Genomic DNA, 25,214 nt, shown 5'->3' with positions numbered 1-25,214 from the left:
AAGCATCAACTATAGAAAAGGTTAGGGTACCAAAGTTTGCTGCCATTTCAGGGACGCACACAATATTAAGACTTGACATGTTTGATATCTATTTACTAAATGCAACCTCATATTTTACATTTTATCAAAAAATGAACTCTATCAATCACAAAATGTCAGTGAAAATTACACTAAAATTTAATTCTAAACTGTTGTGCTAATATCATGTGTCATAAAAAACTTCCTATATTTTATTCTCTAGGGTCTCTGATTTCAGAAAATGTATAATGTTTTGAGGTTTTAAGTAATCTTTAAGTCTTAAAGGTTTTTTTTAAAGATGTTAAAAAGAAATGCAAAAATGACACTGGCACTGAAAGTGTTAAATTAATTTTATATTCTAAATGTTTAGAGCTCCCCGAGGAACTGTGTGTTTTTTTTTTTTTTTTTTTTACATTTCCATTGGTACACATTTCCAAGGGCAGTGCCCAGCTATCGATGCCCTTTATTCGACAATCCCTTGCCTGTTTGCTTAGCAAATGGAGATCATTGATTTTCAAGTTTTGCCTTCCATCGGAGAGTTTTGCTTTATGCCCCTTTCACACTTGTGCGACTTGTCCTGTGATTTGGGATTGCAAAGTCGCATGACAAGTCGTACTCCATGATTTCCAATTAGTACTGTTCATATCTGTACGACTGTAAGTCGCAACAACTTCAAAGTAGTCCCTGCACTACTTTGGGACGATTTTAATGCGTTTTGAGGCCCAAATACATAGGCAGTCCAGTCAAAATCGTGGGAAAATCGCGCGACTTTTAGGTCACATAAGTGTGAAGGGGGCCTTAAGGTTTGCAATTTGTAGACTCTTGGCCATGTTTTCTGCAATTCAACGCCAAACACATTCGCCCATCACAAATTTGTTCCTTTTAAAAATGTGATCATTCCGGATAGGAACTGTTATCTGTTGCTATGGTTAAAGTTTTTAATTGTAGATTTTTATCATACAAACATCACCTAACTGACAAACACATCATACTAATATTGTTATTGGTGTAATGAGAAGGAAAGAGACCCATGTTCTTTTATTAAAGTCACTGCTGGGCCTCACCATAGATATGGTAGTGATTGCCGCCTCTGCCATCCATCTTCTTACGCCATTCAAGTTCTCTGTATACTGGCCATGTATGTGAGATTTATCTGATATTACACTTGTGACAGACCCAACCAGGACAGGGGCTTTTGGAGGGGACAGCAGGGTGGCCTGTTGCCTTCTATGGACACTGGCTTTTGAGGGGGCTCTATTCTTGGTAGTTCTGTGCCTGGGGGACCCTTGAAGTGGTTTCCAGACTTTGGGAATCCAGGTCCAGGATACAGATTTTGGGTGCTTGGTGCCCAAACCAGCAATGACTGGTAAATAAAGTTATCTGTGCCTTTGCCCCATTGTGTGCCCCCTAGGTGTGAATTGCCATTTGTAATTGAGTCACCTATTGTTTCTGTCTGTCTGCTCATCTTTTGGAGATGTGATTAATATTGTGTCCACTTTACCTTGTTATCCAACCATTGTGGAATGTGGGGGTGTGGGTTTTGATCTTATAGGTGGTGTGAGTAGGTGCTGCCTCCGTCCCTAAGTCTTGAAAAAAGAGGGGGTTTTTTTGGTGTCTCAAGCCAAAGATGATGGGACTTTGTGGGCAAGTAAGTATCAATTGAACATGAGTAAAATTATATCTCAATTTATTAACAAATTTACATAGAAGTAAAAAATAAGAAAATATTGTAACTCAGTTGTGAGTATTGGTGTTGGGTACAGGCCCAAAGTGATAAAGATAAGAATAAGAGAAGAAGGATTCTCAGTGAATCCGTGACACATGTGATAAGTTGTGACAGTTTTATGGATCTTGTCTCTGTGTATTCCGTATGTGGGAGGTTCACAGAGTTTCATCCATAATTTCTGACGCGTTTCGGCTGTATCAGCCTTTTTCAAAGTTTTTCTGTCACCCAGCTGTAATGTATAATAGATAATATTCAATATTTCCATTTGTTGGAAATATATGTGAAATTAGTATATACAAAAATAATAATAATAAATACATACTTGTATTTTAAAATCTTGTTACTGCAAACCAAAATTGCCTCTGTCCCCTCTAAACCTGCAACAAGGAGCCGTGTGGTACCATGGTCTGAAAGGATATATTAGTTGTATTTTTTATCGTATGAAAAATAAGGATCATATACTGCCAATGTTGGCTACTCACATCCAGGTTTGGAGATGTTCATATAAAGATATTGGATTGTTGTTCCAGTAATGTCCTGGATCGTTCTGGAAGGGGTATATATATGTATATATTATATTATATTTCCCAAGGTAAGTAATTAGTGTGGGTGTCCAAGCCCAAATAAACACTTACATTTGCAGATTTATATACAGATTTAGGGGAGGGGAAGGTATCTCTCCTGATGCCGCAGTCATAAGTAGATTGCTGCCGCCAGTTAGCCGTTCTGAAAAGGGTCATATGTCCATGAAGTGTTTTGTTAAAATTTGCAAGTTTGTGGGTAAAATGTATTTTATTTGTGACTTCAAGTAAAAGGACATTCGTCTAGACTTACATTTTTTCAAGGAGGTATTGGTGTTAAGAAGAGAGGTAGAGGTGATATCCTTCACCGCCGCTGGTCCACGTCCGTCCTGTTCCCTCTGCAAGAGGGAAGTGAGGGTGGACGTCGGCTCCCCGGCCTTATAAAGCCGTTCGCGCATGCGCATAGTGCGCTGCACGTCATCGGCTTCTTCCGTCAGTGACTCAGGCTTTCGTACTGCGCAAGCGCCTGGGTGATGCGCGCGCAGTACAAGCCGGTCCTGACCGCTCGGCCGCCGACACAGTGTATGGGAGATCTAGGAAACGACTCAGCCGTGGCCGGCAGGTTTCCGTCTCCATAGTAACCCCTGTCACAAGGAGGTGGCAGGGGCTTACCGTGCCGGGTGCAGGATGGGGGGAAGAAGAGAAACAAAGTGGTTTGCTCATAAAAAAAACAAGATATACATCTTCATATGAATATTACATAAAGCTGTTACATGTGGTACAGAAAAGAAGGACAATAAATAAATGGTAATTCTATATATTATATATAACATTTTTGGTTCGTTTTAACAGCAGTAATTATATCTAGATGCCCGAGAGGATATCCCCAATGGGGGTGTTGAAGGAATATCCACAGGTCTGGCACACCAGAAGGGGGTCTGGGCCGGAATTTTTGAAGGGTATTGAGTGTGATCTCAGAGTTCTAGTATCTTGGGATAAATCCCATGATATATGTATGGTCTGATTGGTGGTGGTTATATTTTTTCTATGATGTTAGTCTGTTTTGCCAGATGCAAAACCCTCCAGAAATGGTCTGAAACTTTCTGTTTCGTTAAGTCCTGGGTATGTGGTGGCATTTAGACGCCTGATCCATCTCATCTCCATCTGTAAGAGTTTTTTATTCCAATCGCCCCCCCGTTGCGGTATGTGCATTCTCTCTAGGGCGATGAAAGTAACTTTCGGCATTTTGTTGTTGTGCATGTTTTTGACATGTCTGCCAAGCGGTAGATGGAAATTGCATATTTCCATACTTTGGATATGCTTATTGATTCTCTTGCCCATTTCCTGTTTGGTCTTGCCAACATAAAACGACCCACATTCGCACCTCATAAGGTACACGACTCCTCTCGTCCTACAGTTGACATAGTGTCGTGGTCTAAAATGTTCACCATTGGGGAGGATGGTGTCCGTACATTTTTTTATGACACTGCACTGTGTGCAAGTACCACAAGGGTATGTACCTTTATCCTTGCATGGATCTTTCCTTTTTTCCTTAAATTCGCTATGTATTAGGTTTTGTTTGAGGGAGCCGGCCTTTTTGTAGGTCACTAGTGGGCCATCTGGTACAAATGGTTTCACCACAGGGTCTTCACTTAATATGTTCCAGTGTTTCTGGAGGATTCCTTTAATTTTGTAATGTTCATTTGTAAATCGTAGAATGATACGACTTTTTTCTCCTTGTTCTTTTATTTCGTCCATTTTTTTAGTTTGAAAAAGGAGTTTGTTCCTTTGTCGTTTTTTTACTTTATTAAATGCTTTCCTGAGAGTGCTTCTGGTATACCCTCTTTCTAGTAGTCTACCCGTAAGGAGATCGGCTTCTTTTTGGAAATCATCCTCATCTGTACAGTTCCTCTTTAATCTTAAGAATTGGCTATATGGTATAGCTCTTTTCAATGATGTTGGATGGAAACTCGTGGCATGCAGGATTGAGTTCCCCGCTGTTTCCTTGCGGTAAAGAGTGGTTTTGATTGTTCCATTGTCCTCTTTCAGTATCCAGGTGTCTAAGAATGCAATCTTACTCTTATCATAATTGAGTGTAAAATACATGTTATATGTATTTTTGTTCATTACTTTCAAACATTCTCCAATTAAATTTTCCGGACCTGTCCAAATGATGAAAATATCATCTAGGAAACGTTGCCATAGTAGTATATGGTCTACAAAAATGCTGTTTTTCTCTTCGGCTAGAAAATCAGATTCCCAGGCTCCTAAATAAATGTTCGCATAAGATGGTGCATATTCCTCCTGTAGTAGTATCATCAATTTTTTTGAACATTCATTCAAAATTTCTTCCCATTCTTTTTTCATATTGGTGGTAATATTGTCCATTGTTGGGAAGATTTGTATGCGGAGACCTACTGGGTTAATGTTTTCCGTTATGTATCTCTGAAAGGACTTAATGTGCCAGAAGAGGGCCGATTTCCTTTCTAGGTATTTTCTTAGGGTTCCAAATAGGGCCATAATGTCTGAGTCCTGTTGTTCCTGTCCCTGAAAACTCTTCTGAATGTCTGACATGAGGGCATTCCATCCATCTCCCATCAGGTCTCCCGTGGCCATCTCTTCCATTATAGGAAGTTTGTGTATTAGTCTCAGCCTTGTTGGTTGAGACTGCGTAGGGTGTGGGGTGTGGTGTCCCCTTATTCTTGTGATATTATCACTGAAAAGGGGGAGAAAGTACTGCCCAACCCTTATAATTAATTAAATTATAGGGTCCTGCTGAGCGACCCTGTAGAAATAATTTATCTGTTTATGGTTTCTTGTCCACCTAAAGATCAGTGAGAACATGGATGTATTATCCATCCGGTTTATTTGAACGAGGGGGGTGTGGGTTTTGATCTTATAGGTGGTGTGAGTAGGTGCTGCCTCCGTCCCTAAGTCTTGAAAAAAGAGGGGGTTTTTTTGGTGTCTCAAGCCAAAGATGATGGGACTTTGTGGGCAAGTAAGTATCAATTGAACATGAGTAAAATTATATCTCAATTTATTAACAAATTTACATAGAAGTAAAAAATAAGAAAATATTGTAACTCAGTTGTGAGTATTGGTGTTGGGTACAGGCCCAAAGTGATAAAGATAAGAATAAGAGAAGAAGGATTCTCAGTGAATCCGTGACACATGTGATAAGTTGTGACAGTTTTATGGATCTTGTCTCTGTGTATTCCGTATGTGGGAGGTTCACAGAGTTTCATCCATAATTTCTGACGCGTTTCGGCTGTATCAGCCTTTTTCAAAGTTTTTCTGTCACCCAGCTGTAATGTATAATAGATAATATTCAATATTTCCATTTGTTGGAAATATATGTGAAATTAGTATATACAAAAATAATAATAATAAATACATACTTGTATTTTAAAATCTTGTTACTGCAAACCAAAATTGCCTCTGTCCCCTCTAAACCTGCAACAAGGAGCCGTGTGGTACCATGGTCTGAAAGGATATATTAGTTGTATTTTTTATCGTATGAAAAATAAGGATCATATACTGCCAATGTTGGCTACTCACATCCAGGTTTGGAGATGTTCATATAAAGATATTGGATTGTTGTTCCAGTAATGTCCTGGATCGTTCTGGAAGGGGTATATATATGTATATATTATATTATATTCCCCAAGGTAAGAATCTGATTTTCTAGCCGAAGAGAAAAACAGCATTTTTGTAGACCATATACTACTATGGCAACGTTTCCTAGATGATATTTTCATCATTTGGACAGGTCCGGAAAATTTAATTGGAGAATGTTTGAAAGTAATGAACAAAAATACATATAACATGTATTTTACACTCAATTATGATAAGAGTAAGATTGCATTCTTAGACACCTGGATACTGAAAGAGGACAATGGAACAATCAAAACCACTCTTTACCGCAAGGAAACAGCGGGGAACTCAATCCTGCATGCCACGAGTTTCCATCCAACATCATTGAAAAGAGCTATACCATATAGCCAATTCTTAAGATTAAAGAGGAACTGTACAGATGAGGATGATTTCCAAAAAGAAGCCGATCTCCTTACGGGTAGACTACTAGAAAGAGGGTATACCAGAAGCACTCTCAGGAAAGCATTTAATAAAGTAAAAAAACGACAAAGGAACGAACTCCTTTTTCAAACTAAAAAAATGGACGAAATAAAAGAACAAGGAGAAAAAAGTCGTATCATTCTACGATTTACAAATGAACATTACAAAATTAAAGGAATCCTCCAGAAACACTGGAACATATTAAGTGAAGACCCTATGGTGAAACCATTTGTACCAGATGGCCCACTAGTGACCTACAAAAAGGCCGGCTCCCTCAAACAAAACCTAATACATAGCGAATTTAAGGAAAAAAGGAAAGATCCATGCAAGGATAAAGGTACATACCCTTGTGGTACTTGCACACAGTGCAGTGTCATAAAAAAATGTACGGACACCATCCTCCCCAATGGTGAACATTTTAGACCACGACACTATGTCAACTGTAGGACGAGAGGAGTCGTGTACCTTATGAGGTGCGAATGTGGGTCGTTTTATGTTGGCAAGACCAAACAGGAAATGGGCAAGAGAATCAATAAGCATATCCAAAGTATGGAAATATGCAATTTCCATCTACCGCTTGGCAGACATGTCAAAAACATGCACAACAACAAAATGCCGAAAGTTACTTTCATCGCCCTAGAGAGAATGCACATACCGCAACGGGGGGGGGCGATTGGAATAAAAAACTCTTACAGATGGAGATGAGATGGATCAGGCGTCTAAATGCCACCACATACCCAGGACTTAATGAAACAGAAAGTTTCAGACCATTTCTGGAGGGTTTTGCATCTGGCAAAACAGACTAACATCATAGAAAAATATAACCACCACCAATCAGACCATACATATATCATGGGATTTATCCCAAGATACTAGAACTCTGAGATCACACTCAATACCCTTCAAAAATTCCGGCCCAGACCCCCTTCTGGTGTGCCAGACCTGTGGATATTCCTTCAACACCCCCATTGGGGATATCCTCTCGGGCATCTAGATATAATTACTGCTGTTAAAACTAACCAAAAATGTTATATATAATATATAGAATTACCATTTATTTATTGTCCTTCTTTTCTGTACCACATGTAACAGCTTTATGTAATATTCATATGAAGATGTACATCTTGTTTTTTTATGAGCAAACCACTTTGTTTCTCTTCTTCCCCCCATCCTGCACCCGGCACGGTAAGCCCCTGCCACCTCCTTGTGACAGGGGTTACTATGGAGACGGAAACCTGCCGGCCACGGCTGAGTCGTTTCCTAGATCTCCCATACACTGTGTCGGCGGCCGAGCGGTCAGGACCGGCTTGTACTGCGCGCGCATCACCCAGGCGCTTGCGCAGTACGAAAGCCTGAGTCACTGACGGAAGAAGCCGATGACGTGCAGCACACTATGCGCATGCGCGAACGGCTTTATAAGGCCGGGGAGCCGACGTCCACCCTCACTTCCCTCTTGCAGAGGGAACAGGACGGACGTGGACCAGCGGCGGTGAAGGATATCACCTCTACCTCTCTTCTTAACAGCAATACCTCCTTGAAAAAATGTAAGTCTAGACGAATGTCCTTTTACTTGAAGTCACAAATAAAATACATTTTACCCACAAACTTGCAAATTGTAACAAAACACTTCATGGACATATGACCCTTTTCAGAACGGCTAACTGGCGGCAGCAATCTACTTATGACTGCGGCATCAGGAGAGATACCTTCCCCTCCCCTAAATCTGTATATAAATCTGCAAATGTAAGTGTTTATTTGGGCTTGGACACCCACACTAATTACTTACCTTGGGAAATATAATATAATATATACATATATATACCCCTTCCAGAACGATCCAGGACATTACTGGAACAACAATCCAATATCTTTATATGAACATCTCCAAACCTGGATGTGAGTAGCCAACATTGGCAGTATATGATCCTTATTTTTCATACGATAAAAAATACAACTAATATATCCTTTCAGACCATGGTACCACACGGCTCCTTGTTGCAGGTTTAGAGGGGACAGAGGCAATTTTGGTTTGCAGTAACAAGATTTTAAAATACAAGTATGTATTTATTATTATTATTTTTGTATATACTAATTTCACATATATTTCCAACAAATGGAAATATTGAATATTATCTATTATACATTACAGCTGGGTGACAGAAAAACTTTGAAAAAGGCTGATACAGCCGAAACGCGTCAGAAATTATGGATGAAACTCTGTGAACCTCCCACATACGGAATACACAGAGACAAGATCCATAAAACTGTCACAACTTATCACATGTGTCACGGATTCACTGAGAATCCTTCTTCTCTTATTCTTATCTTTATCACTTTGGGCCTGTACCCAACACCAATACTCACAACTGAGTTACAATATTTTCTTATTTTTTACTTCTATGTAAATTTGTTAATAAATTGAGATATAATTTTACTCATGTTCAATTGATACTTACTTGCCCACAAAGTCCCATCATCTTTGGCTTGAGACACCAAAAAAACCCCCTCTTTTTTCACCATTGTGGAATGTTATGTGTTTATGCTTATGATAATGTGTAATGTACGTTGTGTATGCAGGGTTGAGGACTTGGTGCTAAATGGTCTAGACACCTAGGCTTGTTTAACCGCTTCCAGCCCACCCGCCACAGTTTTACTGCGGCAGTACGCCCCTCCTGCGCGAACCGACATAGGTCTATGTCGGTCGCGGGACTGCAGCTAGGGGGCAAGCGTGCGCTGCCACCAGCATGCTCCCAGCCCCTCTCGTCAGCGGGGACTCCGATGCACGGGGCATGTGGCTCCGATTGCCGCCTGCCACCTGCGATCGCTCCCCACTGAGAGAGAAGGAATGGTCAGCTGTTGTAAACACAGCTGACCATTCTTCTCCCTGGAGTGATCACAGAGTGCTTGTGATCCTTCTATGTAGGATCACAGGTCTCTGTGATCATTTCAAAAGCCCCATACACTTATAATCACTCCCCTAGGCTCACATTTAACACTTGATCACCCACTGTGTTAACCCCTTCCCTGCCAGTGTCATTATTACAGTAACAGTGCATATTTTTAGCACTGATTACTGTAGTAATGGTACTGGTCCCCCCAAAAGTGTCAAAAATGTCAGTTAGGGGTCCGATCTGTCCGCCGCAATGTCATAGTCCCACGGAAAATTGCAGATCGCTGCCATTACTAGTAAAAAAAAAACAATAAAAATGACATAAATCTTTCACGTAGTTAGTAGACGCAATAACTTTTGCGCAAACCAATCAAAATACGCTTATTGCGATTTTTTTTTTTTCTACCAAAAATATGTAGCAGAAAATAATTTGGCCTAAAATGTTAAACAATTTTGATTTTTACATTTTTTTTTTTTTATAGAATAGGAATTTTATATAGCCGAAAGTGAAAATTATTGTTTCTTTTGTTTTTTTTTTTCAGAATTTTTAGAATCTTTTTTTGTTTATAGTGCAAAAATTAAAATTCCCACAGGTGATCAAATACCATCAAAAGAAAGCTTTATTTGTGGGGGAAAAAAGGACATCAATTTGATTTTGGTACAGCATACCATTTTGGTACAGCATCGCACAACTGCGCAATTGTCTGTTAAAGTAATGCAGTGCCGAATCGCAAAAAATGGCCTGGTCGTTAAGGGGGCAAAACCTTCTGGTCCAGAAGTGGTTAACCCTCCTCTTATGTTAGGGTCAGAACCGACCCGTTTTCAGGTTTTGAATGTCTTTAAGTATCACATAAATTTGTTTATTGCATCAAGATTTTTTTACTTTGTCAGGAACCTCTATTTAAACAATGTAATAGAAAAAGAATCCTTTTCACTAAATTATAAAATACTGTGGTGAAAATTAAGACGTTTATGGTGTTAGGGTCAATTCGGACCCAGTTATAATATAGGATTTTAGGACACTAATAAGTGCCAAAGCTGAAATCCTAAACACCCTCTTTGCTTAGTAACACTGACAGCCAATCCCCTCTCAACCCTGTGAGCTGTAGTTAGGGAGGGGCCTATCTCTTTTCCTGCTTGTCTGCTTCTCTAAATAAAGTAAAGAAACATAGGACCAATACATTTCAGAGTTGCTGACTTTATTTTACCATTTTTTAAATTTGAAAATGAGAGGTATGCTATCAAAAGAAAGGTCTAAGGGGTCACACCAAAAATATTAAAACCAATCTTTTCAAGGATAAAGAAGCCTAACAAGGTAACCAAGAGATAAGAAACAAATTTGATGATAAATAATTATTCAGAGGGTATTTTATGGCTGATTTAAAACACGGGTCAAAACCGACCCGTTAACATCATGGATAGTAACAGAATTCTAACATAAGAGGAGGGTTAAGTGACTAGTTGTTTAAAGCATAGCTCCGGGCTCCTTCAAAAACAAATAAAAGTCAGTAGCTACAAATACTGTAACTTCTGACTTTTAATATTCAAACACTTACCTGTCCACAAATCCAGCAGTATTTTAGGCCAAGCTGATTTTTTAATCGGCTCTCGGATGCTGAAGCCTCCATCTTGGGTATGATAAAAGCCAGTTCCATACTGTGCATGCCTGAAACAGCACGCTGCGCTTTGTGAATGGCCCAGTGGCGGGGGAAGGAGGAGCGGGGGCCAGACTTCTGGATGAGTCCGCTGCAGCAAAGTCAGCTGGAAGTGGGAGCAGGTATCTATCAAAACCAGGTACCTGCTCCCCCCCAAAAGGTGCCAAATGTGGCAGCAGAGGGGGAAGGTGGCAAATAAGCAGGGCTTCCCCTTTTGGTTGGAGCTCCAATTTAATTAGCTTAATGTTTATGTTGGCTGTTCCTTAGCTATGTTAATTATATCCCTGTTTACAGTTTGCATTGCATACGTAAATGTGATTAGGCTCTACCTGATCTTGTGTGCTATATATTCTGTGTGAGTTTACAATAAACAGTTCAAGTTCCAGTTTGCACCTAAGCTAGTGTCGTCTATTACTTGGGTGCTCAGCCATAATATCTGGTTCCTGGGTCCAGACTGGAGGAAGCTGTATACTAATGGAAGCACCCAAGCCGGATGCTGGATGGTTCTGTCTCAACCCTGATATAGCCATCTTAGTACTGTCCATAATACTTTTTTTATTTGCACTAATATACTCAATTGTTTCTGTCGCAAGTGCACTAATATGGCTACAATCACCTCAAGCAAGTTAGTACTATAATAGAAGCACATGGTAATCATTGCTTTATATTTTACAGCTTCTGACACCGCTTCTGACAACTCCAAGGAAGTGAAGGCCTGAATGTAAGTTTTCAGTACTCAATGTTCTAAATTTTGCTACATTTGATTTGACACATGTTGCCCAAAGAAAACATACTAGATACTGCCTCATATGTCCAAGGAAGGTTATAAATCCCATCTTTGATAATATATGGTATTCACTATAAAAATTGTGAACATAAAGTCAAGAGGTCCATAAACTCAGATCTTCGCCTGCTTCTACCTACTAAGTCACTTGGTGGCCCCCAGGTGGTCCTGGGCTAATGCAGTTTTTACCCATTTAACCACTTCCTGCCCACGCTGTAGCCAAAAGATGGCTACAGCATGGGCTTACAATGCTGGGAGGGCGTACATGGACATCCTTCCGTGTCTGCGCTTCCCACGCATCCCCCACAGCGTGCGGGCAGCGCGCTCTGTGATCACTGAGTACTTCACAGATCAGGGTAAAGGGCCAATGACAGCTGATCACAGGATGTATACAGAAGCCGGTCATCGGCTTTTCTTTCCTCACATTCAGCGTGAGGAGAGAGTAAGAAAGCTGATAACCCTCTTCTGTTAAAGGGAGGTCAGCACTGATTATCAGTTTTCTGATTATCAGTGCAGTCTCATCAGTGCCCACTAGTGCTGCCAATCACTGCTCACCAGTACCACCTATCAGTGCTGCCAATCAGTGCCCATCATTGCCTCATCATCAGTGTCGCCTATCAGAGCCCTTTAGTGCTGCCTATCAGAGCCATTCAGTGCCCACCAGTGCTGCCTCATCAGTACCATCTTATCAGTGCCCATCAGTGCAGCCTCATCAGCGCAAGTTTTTGGTCTTTTTTTTTTTGTTTGTTTAGAAAAAATATAAAACCCCAGTGGTTATTAAATACTGCCAAAAGAAAGCTCTATTTGTGTGGAAAAAAATTATAAAAATGTCACATGGGTACAGTGTTGCATGACCGCGCAATTGTTATTCAAAGTGTGAGAGCACTGAAAGCAGAAAATTGGCCTGGGCAGGAAGAGGGTATAAGTGCCCAGTAGGCAAGTGATTAAAAAAACAGCCCTGCAGTCACCACTCATATTTTTCGTCAGTGGATTTTATCACTATAGATTTCCCTGGACATATTGGGGGCCAAGTCACACTAGGAATTGTGGTAATGCAACTGTGTAAATGCAATGCATTACCCATTCTTTAGGGTGCACTGCATTAGGGCAGCCCATTTATTTTAAACAGTCTGGCAGTGCCCCATAGCATGAAAAGTGACCTGACTCTTTCTTCCAATGCAGTGCATGACAAGTGTGCCATTGTGTGTTGCAGTGCAGGTGCAATGCCTGCTATTGTAAAATTGCTTTGGGGTGATTTGCTTAATGAATAGCACCTTAATGCACCACACCACACTTCGCTCATTACTATAACATATAATTGGCCCTAAATGGTACTTTTTTATTGGTTGAGTTAATAAAAATTGCAGGCTTTCAAAACAGCTCAGGTCTCTTGTTCAGGTGATGCGAATGGGAGAACTTAGCTGTCTCCGAAGCTATATATTTTTTGTCTAGTTTTCACAAGTCTTCTATTTTATGTTAAATAGTCAAGGTATGCAAAGAATTTTTAATTTTTTTAAACATGAGACCGCCGCTCACCATAGCCGATCCTGGTGTGGATGTATACATGTGAAAGCCTCAATCAATGCTGCTCCTCAGGCCAGGCTCCTTGAAATGTTTTGCCCTTACCACTGGGGCTTAAATAACCCCTATGGGCAAAACATGTCAGGGGATATTGTCTGAGGAGAGGCATTGACTGAGGATTTCACATGTATACATCCACACAAGGATTGGCTATGGTGAGCGGTGGTCTCATGCTTAAAGGTTCATTGCTCACTGGATGAGTTTTTCTTACGCTGGCATTCCTTCTATCCTGAGTGCCAATGGGGCTCTACACCTAAGCCTGGAGCGGCACCACTAAGCACTAATGACTTTATTATTAAGAAATGTTATATGATCCAAATTAGTGTTATTAACAAAAGCTGTACTATCCACAAATATGGAAGGATGTGTATTACCAGAGTACAATAAAACTGATTCAGGTTTTCAGCGTGTAGAACATGTTGGGTGACGATTCAATTTTACATTGGATGAACACTGTACCTTTCCTCACATTTATGGATAGGACTGATAATAAAACATTTACTGAGAGTAACAAAACGTCTGATATAGGACTATATAAATATATACTTTTTTTTCTTTGCAGGTCCACAAAGGAGAAGAATGGAGACTGTTTTCTTTATTTGTATACAATTCTAGCTTTGTGTCTTTCTTTTTAAAAATACGCACTTTGTGATTAAGGAGAACCTGTCATATTCTAGAATCTGTATAAATGCAAACATAATTAGTTGGTAGAAATCATGTGCTCTACTATGATGTTAGGACTTTTAGAAAATTTTAAGAAGACAGGTTAGGGAATTTTAGAATCTATACCACACACCAGATATAAAGTGACAGAGACACTTTAAGTATTATACATTCAGTAGCTGGTGGGATCTGTGGCAGCCATTCATTCTGCATTTTTTGGAGGTGAAATTCCATGGTTCTTCATATCCATTGCTGATTTGATATTGTAATGCAGAACACTGAGGTCATCTTTGTGAAAAGTATTTATTACATGTTCCATTATGCCTACTGAAGTATTAAATGTGTCCAATATAAATGTCCATACTATACTGGTAGCCATGTTGTCTTCCAGAGTCCAGAGTTGTCCTCCTTCTTCTGAAATGTGCCTTAAATAAGAACTGCTGTGTTGACCACAGCCACCAATCATATTTAGACTTTCAGATCACAGCCTTACAGTTGTACGGCCAATAAATGCCATCACAGCCCCAATTTACTGGTAATCAGCATGTGCGCAGGGTAACCTCAGCTCTGAAACCCAATCAACTGAACTATTACATAGTTTGGAAGGACTAATTTTCTAGTTGACTAAACTGGGAGTAGATTGCAAAGCTACTACTAGCATCTGCTTCACCAAAGTGTTGTGAAATTTGCTAAAATTCGCTCATTACTAGGCATGAATAATAGTGACAAGTTATCTAGTGTTCTTCCTTATAGTATCGGATCTGTCAGAAAAATGGATTTGTGTGCTGTTTGGAAGATGGATCTAGCATTAGTCCTAAACTATTGCACTGTGCCATGTAGTTTGTACAAATTTTCTATGAGTGGGGATTCTAATTGTTGTATATAACGTGACATTTTTGTAGGATTATGATTACCAGCAGCGCACGCTGGATGTATATACTGGGACAAAATAAAGTAATGGGTTGCTTAAATATTTAAACTTTACCTTTCCACTTGATAAGTAAATGATAATTCACCTTATGACAGGTTTGCTTTGTTTTATAGAACTTTTATAGATGTTATATACTCCTAATCAAAATCATATTACTAACTGTTTTATGCTTAAAGTAAACCTGTATTTTGCCCATACTAAGGGCCTAATTCATAGTACCGCTATTTGGCTAACGCCGGGATTTTTGCGAACCGGCGAATTTGTACGTCTGAAATTGGTATTCAAAGTACGGCGGGCGGCCAATAACGCCTAGTGTTAGATTCATGAAGATGCTACAATGTCAGGGCGCGACTTAAAAACAGGTCAGCTAAAAGTTTGACCAATGTTTTGCCAAATTTTTCCCTGTACCCCTGAAAATCCCAAATCACTGTAGAAGATGTGGAGATAAATTTTGAGATGACTAGCTTTTACAAAATGTCAAAAACTGACCTAGAAAGAAAGATATCTGCAAAAGTGTAGAAAGTAAAAACAGCTCCGCAAGTCCCGAGCTGCAAGTGCGCGAATGTGCGCATGCGCAACGCCAACTAAAAATCCGCTGTATTGCCCATATAAAATGGAAAGAACCGGCGGATTTGAAAAACATGCACACTTCTACCAAGGGATCCCTTAGTAAACACCATCACGTTCCATACACCTTTCCTGCTAACTCTGAAGTAATAACAGTGAAATCTACAGTATTTATATAGAACCTCCACATTATCTAGGTTATCCCACAAAATATGACATTGGGAAACATGTACTCAGATAGAAGAAAAATAGATGTAAAACATATTTCAAAGAAAGATTATTAACATTTCACAAATATATAGGAAATGTCACAATTTGGCCAATATTCTATGTGCTTGAAAAATTATGTTACTCTAAATATATTACAAATACAATTTCTTCCATACGGGTATGGCCAAGTGTTAGCATTTTAGTACACATTTAACTGCAGGTATATATTCCTATACTTGGCTAATGAGCAAAGTCTGGCCAACAAACAAATATAGCTTTAGCTCTCAATATTGCTAGATATTGACTTTATGTGGCATCAGATTTTTGGCTTAGATATCTGTTCAATCTTCACAATCCCAACTCCCAACAAAAAAAAAACCTGTGTTTCAATTGTTTACCTAAATATATATTTCTCTCTCTCTCTCTCGCTCTCTCATGTAATTGTATATATATGTATGTATTCCTGTATCTACACATTATAAATAATGAATAGCAAACTTGAACTGAAAAATTTCGCTATTCACATATATACTCACATACATACATGTATTAGGTTGGTTTAGGTCTCTCTCTCTCCTCTCTCTTTATTTCTATTTCCCTTTTTTTGTAACTGAGCATGCTCCAAAACACACAGGACACACACAGTTAAAGTTTTGCCTGGGAGTTACCATTACTGGGTGTGTGTTTTCCTTGATTATATATAGACCACTCAGACCGGAGCAAAGATTTGGCCTGGCAAGAGGTCCAATATATTTGTGTGTGACATGCTTTATGTTTAACATTTGGGGGCCTTTGTTATTTATGGAGGTGGGATTTGGCTGTGTTGTCTGTTATGTACAAAGACACATAGCCCACTTGACTCTCTGTAAGTATTTTTTGGTGTTAACATAATTGTGTATTGTTCTGTCAATATGCACATGTATCCGAAGATTATTGGCTCTGTGTCGATGTATATGGTATAACTGTTGTACAAAGGTTGTTTTTGTCAAAAAATTTACATTCTGTGGCTTCAGTGTGATACTGGGGAGACTGTGCCAAAAATATGTCATGTTAAATGTTTGAACTGTGTATCCTCTTTGTAATAAAAATTGATGGTGTTGTGCGTGCATGTTTCAAATGTCTTCTCAAAATGTATTCATGTTTATAAATAAAAAAGTTTTATGGTGTCCACAAATGCATGTTTTTATCTTTATTTTTGTTATATTTGTTAGACATGCTGAATGGTTGTGTAAGGTGACTGTATTTTGCGAATTCGCTAACATTAAAAACGGCGTTCTCACATTAGTAAATGCAACCGGAAACGACACTATTTGTGGGTGCACACATGTCCGGAAACTGTACAGGTCCTCCCGCATTTCTGAACACTATGGCGATCGCTCTCTTTACAGCGGAAATTGTGGCTTTCATCTGCAAGGTGAGGGGGGGGTGTTGTGTGTGTGTGTGTGTGGGTGCGTGAATGTGCGAGATGTAAGTTAGCTGGGGGGGGGGTTTCGCTTATCTAGCGGGTGTGCAACTAACTTTTTCTCTAGTGATATGCGCATGCACTTGCTGCCTATTAGACATGAGATAGAAACTTCCTGTTAGAGAAAGTTCCTGTATGTGAACCTGTTCCCTAATATATATATATATATATATATATATATATATATTAGATATATGTATATCTCTTTATATTTAGATAGATATATATATTTATTTATATATATTTATATTTAGATATATATTTATATATCTATATATTTTTATATATATATATATATATATATGAATATATATATAGATACATATATATATATATATATATATATATATTTATATATATATATATATATATATATATATATAATTAGTTTGGAGTTTTTGACAAAATGATACACAATTATCTGTTACAGAATACCATGACGCTTTAGAATCTGTCTAGATAAAGACACATGTATAGCCCCTTTTCATATATGCAAGATTGGAAACATTATATCCCCTAAATACATTGTGAAAATACTTTTTGGCTTAAATACATACATACACACAGCAAGGTTTGTCTGAGAGTCGCCATCATAAGATGGATGTGCAGACAGCAGCTAATTTGTTCACCTGAGATGGAATGAGTGATCACAAAAATCTAGACTGGTCAGTGGTCATGTCTTCAAAGGATTGCATTGGAGAAATCACCTCTAAAGGCAACACATGAGTGTATAATCACTTGATACTGAGACTCATGTGTTAACACTGTGATTTGCCAGCGTCTTAATGGATCACATTCCCAAACACATGCGTCTCACACTGCCATATGTGAATCCATGGGGGTGTCCATTGCAAGTTAAATACACCCCCAGATCCCATTGCTTTGTTAATTTACAGATCTAACTGGAATCTGATGGCACTGCTGTGAACCACTATGCCATCAAATTCTGCTGGGGACATTTAAAAAGGTTTATGTGTGATTGGACTGTGATTGTGTGGATAATTCTGCCACATTAAATTGATCCAAATTTGTTAGGTCAATTAGATTCAGGGAATGTCAGATCTCCCCTCTAATCTGTGTATTGAAAGGACAATTGAGAAAATGCCAATATCATGTAGAGGTAATCACCAGTGTGGGTCAACCTATGTCATGGAGGTAGATTTGGACATCGATGTATATGTATCACCAGAAATGGGATTCTTTGTTCTACAATATCTAAAAGACGATCTAGCATGTTTTTGAAAGAATGTACATTTTTGGACATACTTTGGCTCAAACATACACTGCTCTTTCCACAGCTCCTCCTCCTCTGGGATTATGACCGTGTGAACACACATCTTCACCAAAAGCACAAGATCATGTGTCGTGTCTGGATGAGGCTGCGGCGGAGATTCCAATTCCGGCCCCTTGTGGTGGATCTCCAGCGGGCCTGGAGTGATGCCAAAAGGCGCTCACCCAGGCTCCTTCAAAAGGCTGTGGAGCAAATCTCCGGTAAGTAAAAATATACATTACATGTGACCAGATAGATTACTATTTTTTGGGTAGGTGGACATGTGTTTAGGTATGCAACAACACAACCACCACCCCCCCCCTCCCTCTTGCCCCTACCTTTCCTACCTCCATCAAGTGTCTCTTCACAACCTTTATTACTACTATGTACATTAGTCTTTTATATGTTTCTTTTTTCTCTTCTGCTTCTAGCCAAAGCGGACGGGCGACACCCTCTTGTGCTTTTGGTGAAGAAGGGGAGGAGGAGGACTGCCACACTGCGCTATGTGTTCCCAGAGAGCGAGCCACTACAGCTGCTCCGAATTGTGGATGGTAAGTAGAAACATTTTAATTGTAGAAATGTCAAATCTCTAATCACATTTCACAGAGCCCCCTTTACATCGGAGTCTCCAGACTTACTACACTGTAAGGGGGAAGTCTGAAGACTGATGTAAGGAGAGTCCTGGGAACCATGATTTGAGGGGGGAAGCTGGGGACTCTGGTGTAAAAGGGAACTCTGTGGTCACCAAAGCTCCCCCATGCATCAGAGCTTCCAGATACCCCCTTACACTTCCCTTCCTCAGTCCACCACAGTCAAGGGCACGACAAGTCCCACTGCAGAAGGCTGCCATACCTGAGTCACCACAGAGGTGACTGGAAATTCCAGTATAGTGCACTGCCATTCCTCCCTGAGGAATGGAAGCCTGCTATGCTTGAACTTGTACTGCTCTCTGTAGGGGACTGAGGAACTACTGCCTGCTATGCTAAGACTTGTAGTGCCCTCTGTGGGGACTAAGGCATGGCAGCCTGCTATTCTGCAACTTGTAGTGCCCTCTGTTAGGGACTGAGGATTCCTCTGTCCTCCACATTCTAGGGCACTATAAGTCCCAGCATAGTGGGCTGTCATACCTCAGTCCCTCACAGCTCGGGGCAAAAACAACAGAGTTAAACATCTAAAGGACAACTCCAAACAAAACTACCAATAATGGACAGAGTCCATATGCTATATAATGTCAAAGACCCGCTACCCCTCACCTTCCACCTCGGGTGCTGTCATTGTGTAGGGCAAAGGGCTCCATCTCCACCATGTTTGGCTTTCATATCAGATATGCAGGACTTGCTCAGCTCCACTCTCTTCCCTGGCAACTGACTCTGGCGTCATTGGGGGTCTTTCCTCCTCTAGAAAACACCCAGGGGCCCTCTCCTTGTCCCCCAGCCACCCAGGGCCTTCTTCTCCTCCTCCTCCACCAACCATTTTCGGACTCTTCCAACTTCCCTGGGGCTACTCACCCCCTTTGCATAGTAGACACCACAAATCTATGACCAGCCTGCAAAATAACAAGTCTGGCCCTGGTTACCTGTATGTTCCTGGTCCAGGGCAGTGCTCTCCTCCCAGAGCATCAACCGATGATAGCAGAGTGAGTTGACCGGGCAGTCACTTCCTACTGGTGCAGGTACACACCTACCGATTCCTCAACATCTTAGGATTACATGATCAGACGGCCAATCCCCAGGCAGAGAAGGAGGGGTAAGTGTCAGCGGACAACAGACACCTGGCAGCCGCAGTGAAGGGACTGCAGCACACTGCTGCAACTTTTAGATCCGAGAAGCAATCTTTTACTTGGGAGATTTCCCTGTAGGTGCGAGGCCTTAGGCGACCGCCTAATTTGCATGGTACCCTCCTGTTTTGAAACATGGTCAATGCATCTCATTGGTTTAAGTGCACTTCTATGTTCTGAATTGTAGGGGCATTGAGTATGGTGCTAGCATGATGAGAGGTTACTGCCTATTTGTGTCCATAAATAGTATATAATGTTTTTTGTTTATATTTTTTTTTTAGAAACAAGTGACGAGGATCTGGAGGCTCAGCCTTCTCAGGCCCACTGTAAGTAATGTGGATGTGCTGGTGTGTTGTGTATTAGGTCTAACTTGGAGGAATGATTGTTTGTTTTGTTTTCTTTTGTGGTTGATTTAGCTTCAGCAAGAGAGGAGCCTCAGGCAGGGCCAAGTTGCCTGGACCCGGGGCAGGAGGAAGTTGGTGGCCAAGAACAGGCCGATTTGTCCCTCAGTGAGGAGGACCTGGGCTCTCCTCAAATGGGAAGTAAGTATTCTACATGTGTTTGTGTGTTCAATGTGTCCTGGGAAATATAAGGGCTGTAATATATATATTTTGCCATTGGGGTTATGTAGCAGCTGACATTGAGGATGTTTGTTGTGGAGGACTGGTGAAGAGGGACCACTGCTTACCCAGTCCACTGTAACTACTACCTTCAATGTTTAGGGACTACTTTCTGTGTGCCTTTATCAAATAGCTGTTCAAGGATTGTATTCGTGTCTTTGTGTTTCTAGGAGATACAACACCATCACCCCATGCAGGGTCTCCCCCATCCTCCCCCACTCCAGGGGTGGAGGCGGATTACTCCACCGTTGTTTGTGGCTCCCCTGAACTAGACTGTAAGTACATAAAATTTGATTATCACATGTATTTTGTGTGCTAGGATGATGTGTATCTGTGATAATCTAAGTTGGAGTCAAAGCAAGTGCAGTTTTGCTACATGTGACAGGAAGGTTGGTCATGAAACACTCTTGCTTAACCTTCATGTTTGGAAGGTGGTATTGGGGAGCATTACGGGACATGTTATTATTTTTAAGCTTTCTCAAGCCACCCTCTTCTAAATTGGTGTTAGTTTCCCTACATTGGAAATGGTGTGCTTTGTACTTCTAAATTATTTGGGGCCATGTTAATTAACTCATGTCCTGATTTAGTCAACACTGAAAATGCGTGTGACTTGGCTTGAACATTGTGTGTGTTTCTCAACCTTTCACAAATACTCTTCCCCGGTAATGTACCACATTCCAGTTCACAATTTGTGTTATTTTTGTGCAGCTTCTCATGACCCAATGCCATCCGGCTCTGGGGGCCCACAAAACATTGTTGATGGTAAGTTGTGTGCTTTTGCAGTAATGTGTCTACTTAGTAAGTGGAGAAATGCTACATGTGTATGTCCCCGATCAGGCTTCAAGTTGTTCTAAAGGCAGCAGGTTCTTTATGTGAATGCATTCTATGCATTAGTATTCCAAGTGATAGGTGTGCATATTCCCCCTAAGACTTCCCGGGACCATTTTATTACTGTCCAAAATTTAGCCAAAATACTTGTCTGGTCCGGACTCCCCCTCCTCCTTAGCTGAGGTGACAGCATGCCAATATTGCCTCCTGATGCTGTCACTCCTAATCATTGAGACCATCGGAAGGGAGGGGGGCAAGGCTGGATCACAGCCTAGTGCCTGAACAGGCACAGGGTGCTTGGCTTCATCTCATGTGCCTCCATAGCAAGCTGCCTGCTGTGGGGTCAACCAACAGGAGGGAGGTGCCTAGAGGGGTGTACAGGGGCCATTTTAAGAGGAGGATCGTGATTTCTCTCGTCCCAAAAAAGCTAGAGTGGGTAAGTCTAACCTGATTAGTTTTCCCCAGCCATCCAAAAATGAGATGTTCCCAACACTTTGAACAGGCAGGGCTGAGGCACAAAAAACATCAGAGAAACACAATCAGCACAAAAGCAGGGAGTACGTATTCTAAATGCTACAAGCTTTACCCAGAAGAATGAAGCTTGCACTGTACAAATCTGCATCACCACCGTATTCATGACTGCCTATCATGACTGCCTAACCTACAGTTAGCGTGAGTCCATTCGATGAGAAACTTTTTATTCTCTCTTAACACAGCTGTGATGAAGCAAAGGGGATCTGTGGAGGAGAGGGATCAACTCCTGCCACAAATCGTACTAAAAATTCCAATGGGTGAGTCTCTACTATGTGTCAGTTTCAATCTATAGACAGGAAGAGGGAGAGAGAACTCTACACAAATTCCAATGGTGATAGAGATAAATGTGTGCACATGTATCGTGTTGACCAATTGAACACAACACCTTACATTCTTCAAAATGATTGGTTGTCTTGACATGAAAAGCCTTTTGCTTAGCTTTGGTGGAACTGCTACTAACATTCCAAGCCATCTTATGTAACCTTTTGAACAATTTGCTGTGGAAGTTTGAGTTCAAGGTTTACAACAGCAATTTAGCATATTTGTTTCAGAGTGTTGAGAAAAGCCACCCAATAGACTCCTAAGCATATTTGTTGAGGCACATTAATTACAATCCTTGTTTGGATCATTTTGCATAAAACTAATTTTCATGTCTTTTTCTACCCAGGGCACACCCACCTCACCATGGAGGTGGCGCTGAAATATTTACGATGGTGTGCAGCAAGGATAGCCCTCTTGGAGCGCCAGTTAGGGGTTGATCCGGACCCTTTAGAGCCGTTTGTGCGGAACTGCACCCCATTGGAGTGATGTTTGTTATTTTCTTTTTATGTTGCACGTTGCAACACAAGTTTTCTAAGTTTAATATATTTAAATAATATATTTAAATAATATATTTTTAATGCCACATTTTTGATATACCTACATGTTGTATTAAAAAAAAATTTATCTTTTCTTACAAAAGTAGTTTTTTTGGTGTACACATCGAATGTCTTTTGTGTTGTATTTGTTTAGTCGAGTGGTGTGGTCTGTAATTGTTAGCATGTTGGCTTTGGTTTATGTTATCCAGGAGACTTGTTTTGAGGCTACATTTGAAGGGAGACCTTTTCTTGGGTCATTATGTGAAATGTAAATGAAACCATATGTTTGGAGATAGAGAAGCACGTGTGTAGAAATGCCTACATTAACCAGGGCCCTTACTTGGCCACCAACACTCCCAAAAAACCAAAGATCAAACAAAACTAATCATTTTCCAGAAAATTTTATTGCATCACCAAAAAATCACAATAAGAAATCATATCCTGCCACCCTCAAATTAAACCAAAAAATTCCCCCACAAATTGGCCAATGTATCAATCAGTAACAAAAATATCACAAATCAATAAAACCAAGATCAAATTAAGGTGGTGGTGGCTGATGCAGTGTGGTGGACCCTGGAAATGTTCCGGACATCAACTCTTGGGCCAATAGGACAGTCTGCTCCGGGCTCAGCCTCAGAGTTTGGGTATAGTATGCCATTAGCAGAAGATTTTTTAGCTGAGGCTGCTGCTGCGGCTCTAGCTGTGGCTGCTGCCCCGAGGCTATTTGATGCTGCTGGTGGTGCAAGGGTTGTGAAGATGTGTGGGGAGTTGTGCTTGATTGTTTGATGTTGTGGGCCACGGTGCGGGGGCAAACGACATGTCGGGCTGGTGACAATAAAGGGGGATGGCCTGGGGAGGAGTGAAGTGATAAAGGTGTGGAGGGAGTGTAGTCAGGTAGAAGGGGTATTGTGGAACCAGTGCGCAATGAGGTTGTGCAGGAGGATTGCTCATTGAGGGGTGTGGGAGTCCGAACGGAGTGTGAAGTGCTAGGAGTGGCTACAGGAGGAATTGTCCCCTCCCCAGCTGCCTGCCAAGTGGCCAACACTGGCATTACCCCCCCACTACCACAACCTGCAGTGGCAGGTGATTGTGATGTTTGGGAGGGCTCTGCCAATGGGGCACCTTCAGCTCCAACCAGGCGTTGGCGTGTGGCCAGCACCTGAGTGTCAACACTTTGCCGATCCCGTTGAGGCTGGTCTGCTAAACTTACCAAGCAGTCACGCATATCCTGTTGAACCCGTACCATCGTTTCTACAGATTCCTGTATAAGCCCTAGCAGCCGTACTACCTCACTAGATTGCGGAGTAGGCCTCCTTAACTCATTTTGGAGCCGATACTCGGCAAGCAGCCTCTCGGCCACATCCAGCAGAGATGGACGAGGTGGGGTAGGTGACAATCCCGCTGCATCCAAGGCAGAAGAAATAGACCAAATCATTATAAAACATCATGACTAAATAGTTCTGATTAGTTTGACAACTTAACACCCCAAGCAGAACATAGAAAAGTTTGATGTGCTTCTAATAAGTACTTGTTCATTGTAATATTATCCAAGCTAGCAACACCTCTGATAATGGGTACATATTATGTTGGTAGGACTAATAGGACAAAGGCAAAAAAGTTTCGACATGAAGCTGTTCCCAATTAACCCTGGTGTGGTAGGTTGTTTCTGCTTTTGGTAAATCTGTTACTACACCAATGACTTTCTACATCTACGTATGTTGTCTAAAATCTCGCCATCAATCAGCTACAGGACAACCCAACAAAACTATACACATGAATTTGGACCTGAAAAATCAAAGACTGCCCGGACTTTAAAGGTCCTGGATGTTTTTGGCACATTTGTGGCACCCCACATTATAACATAATTCCCTGATGTTCAAGATCTAACTCTTGTGCTGGTGCATCATCAGAATGTCATAGCACAAATTTAACACACACAATGTAAGCCACATCTAGCCCAAAAACATTACTACTATTGAAATGTTACATGTGCACCTTGTTCCCTTATATCACATACCACAGCATTGGATGCAGAATCGTCGCCAGCTCCTGATCCAACTCCAGCTGCTACTTCAAGAGGAGCCTGATGTTCTTTGAAAAAAAAAAGTACAAAACAGGTTTAGTACATAACCTTAGGCAGTAATGATTATGGCCAGATTTCCCTCCTAGCTTCAGGAATTAAGCATTGAGGCCAAACATTCAAAAGTGCTTTCCTGGGGTCATAGGACACTTGCTAAAACCCTCCC

General features: G+C 40.8%; 3 protein-coding genes across 5 annotated transcripts in view; 2 read left to right on the top strand and 1 right to left on the bottom strand.

Annotated features, from left to right (window-relative positions):
- The window catches only part of LOC309560894 (class I histocompatibility antigen, F10 alpha chain-like), a 392,531-nt gene extending 378,044 nt beyond the window's left edge, over positions 1-14,487 (top strand). For both annotated transcript variants that reach the window (XM_082264580.1, XM_082264578.1), the window contains exons 7-8: positions 11,560-11,605; positions 13,812-14,487. In XM_082264580.1, the coding sequence (XP_082120706.1) occupies positions 11,560-11,603 (44 nt within the window). In that variant the 3' untranslated portion in view covers positions 11,604-11,605; positions 13,812-14,487. The remainder of the gene's footprint in view (positions 1-11,559; positions 11,606-13,811) is intronic.
- Positions 1-25,214, bottom strand: part of TAP1 (transporter 1, ATP binding cassette subfamily B member) — an 895,619-nt gene that overhangs the window by 307,606 nt on the left and 562,799 nt on the right. The window lies entirely within an intron of this gene.
- The window catches only part of LOC309560896 (class I histocompatibility antigen, F10 alpha chain-like), a 291,577-nt gene that overhangs the window by 86,966 nt on the left and 179,397 nt on the right, over positions 1-25,214 (top strand). The window lies entirely within an intron of this gene.

Source organism: Pelophylax lessonae (assembly GCF_965119305.1).
Source record: "Pelophylax lessonae genome assembly, chromosome: 7".
Classification (NCBI taxonomy): domain Eukaryota; kingdom Metazoa; phylum Chordata; class Amphibia; order Anura; family Ranidae; genus Pelophylax; species Pelophylax lessonae.
Note: the sequence above shows the minus strand (reverse complement) of the source record. Positions and strands in the feature narration are given on the sequence as shown.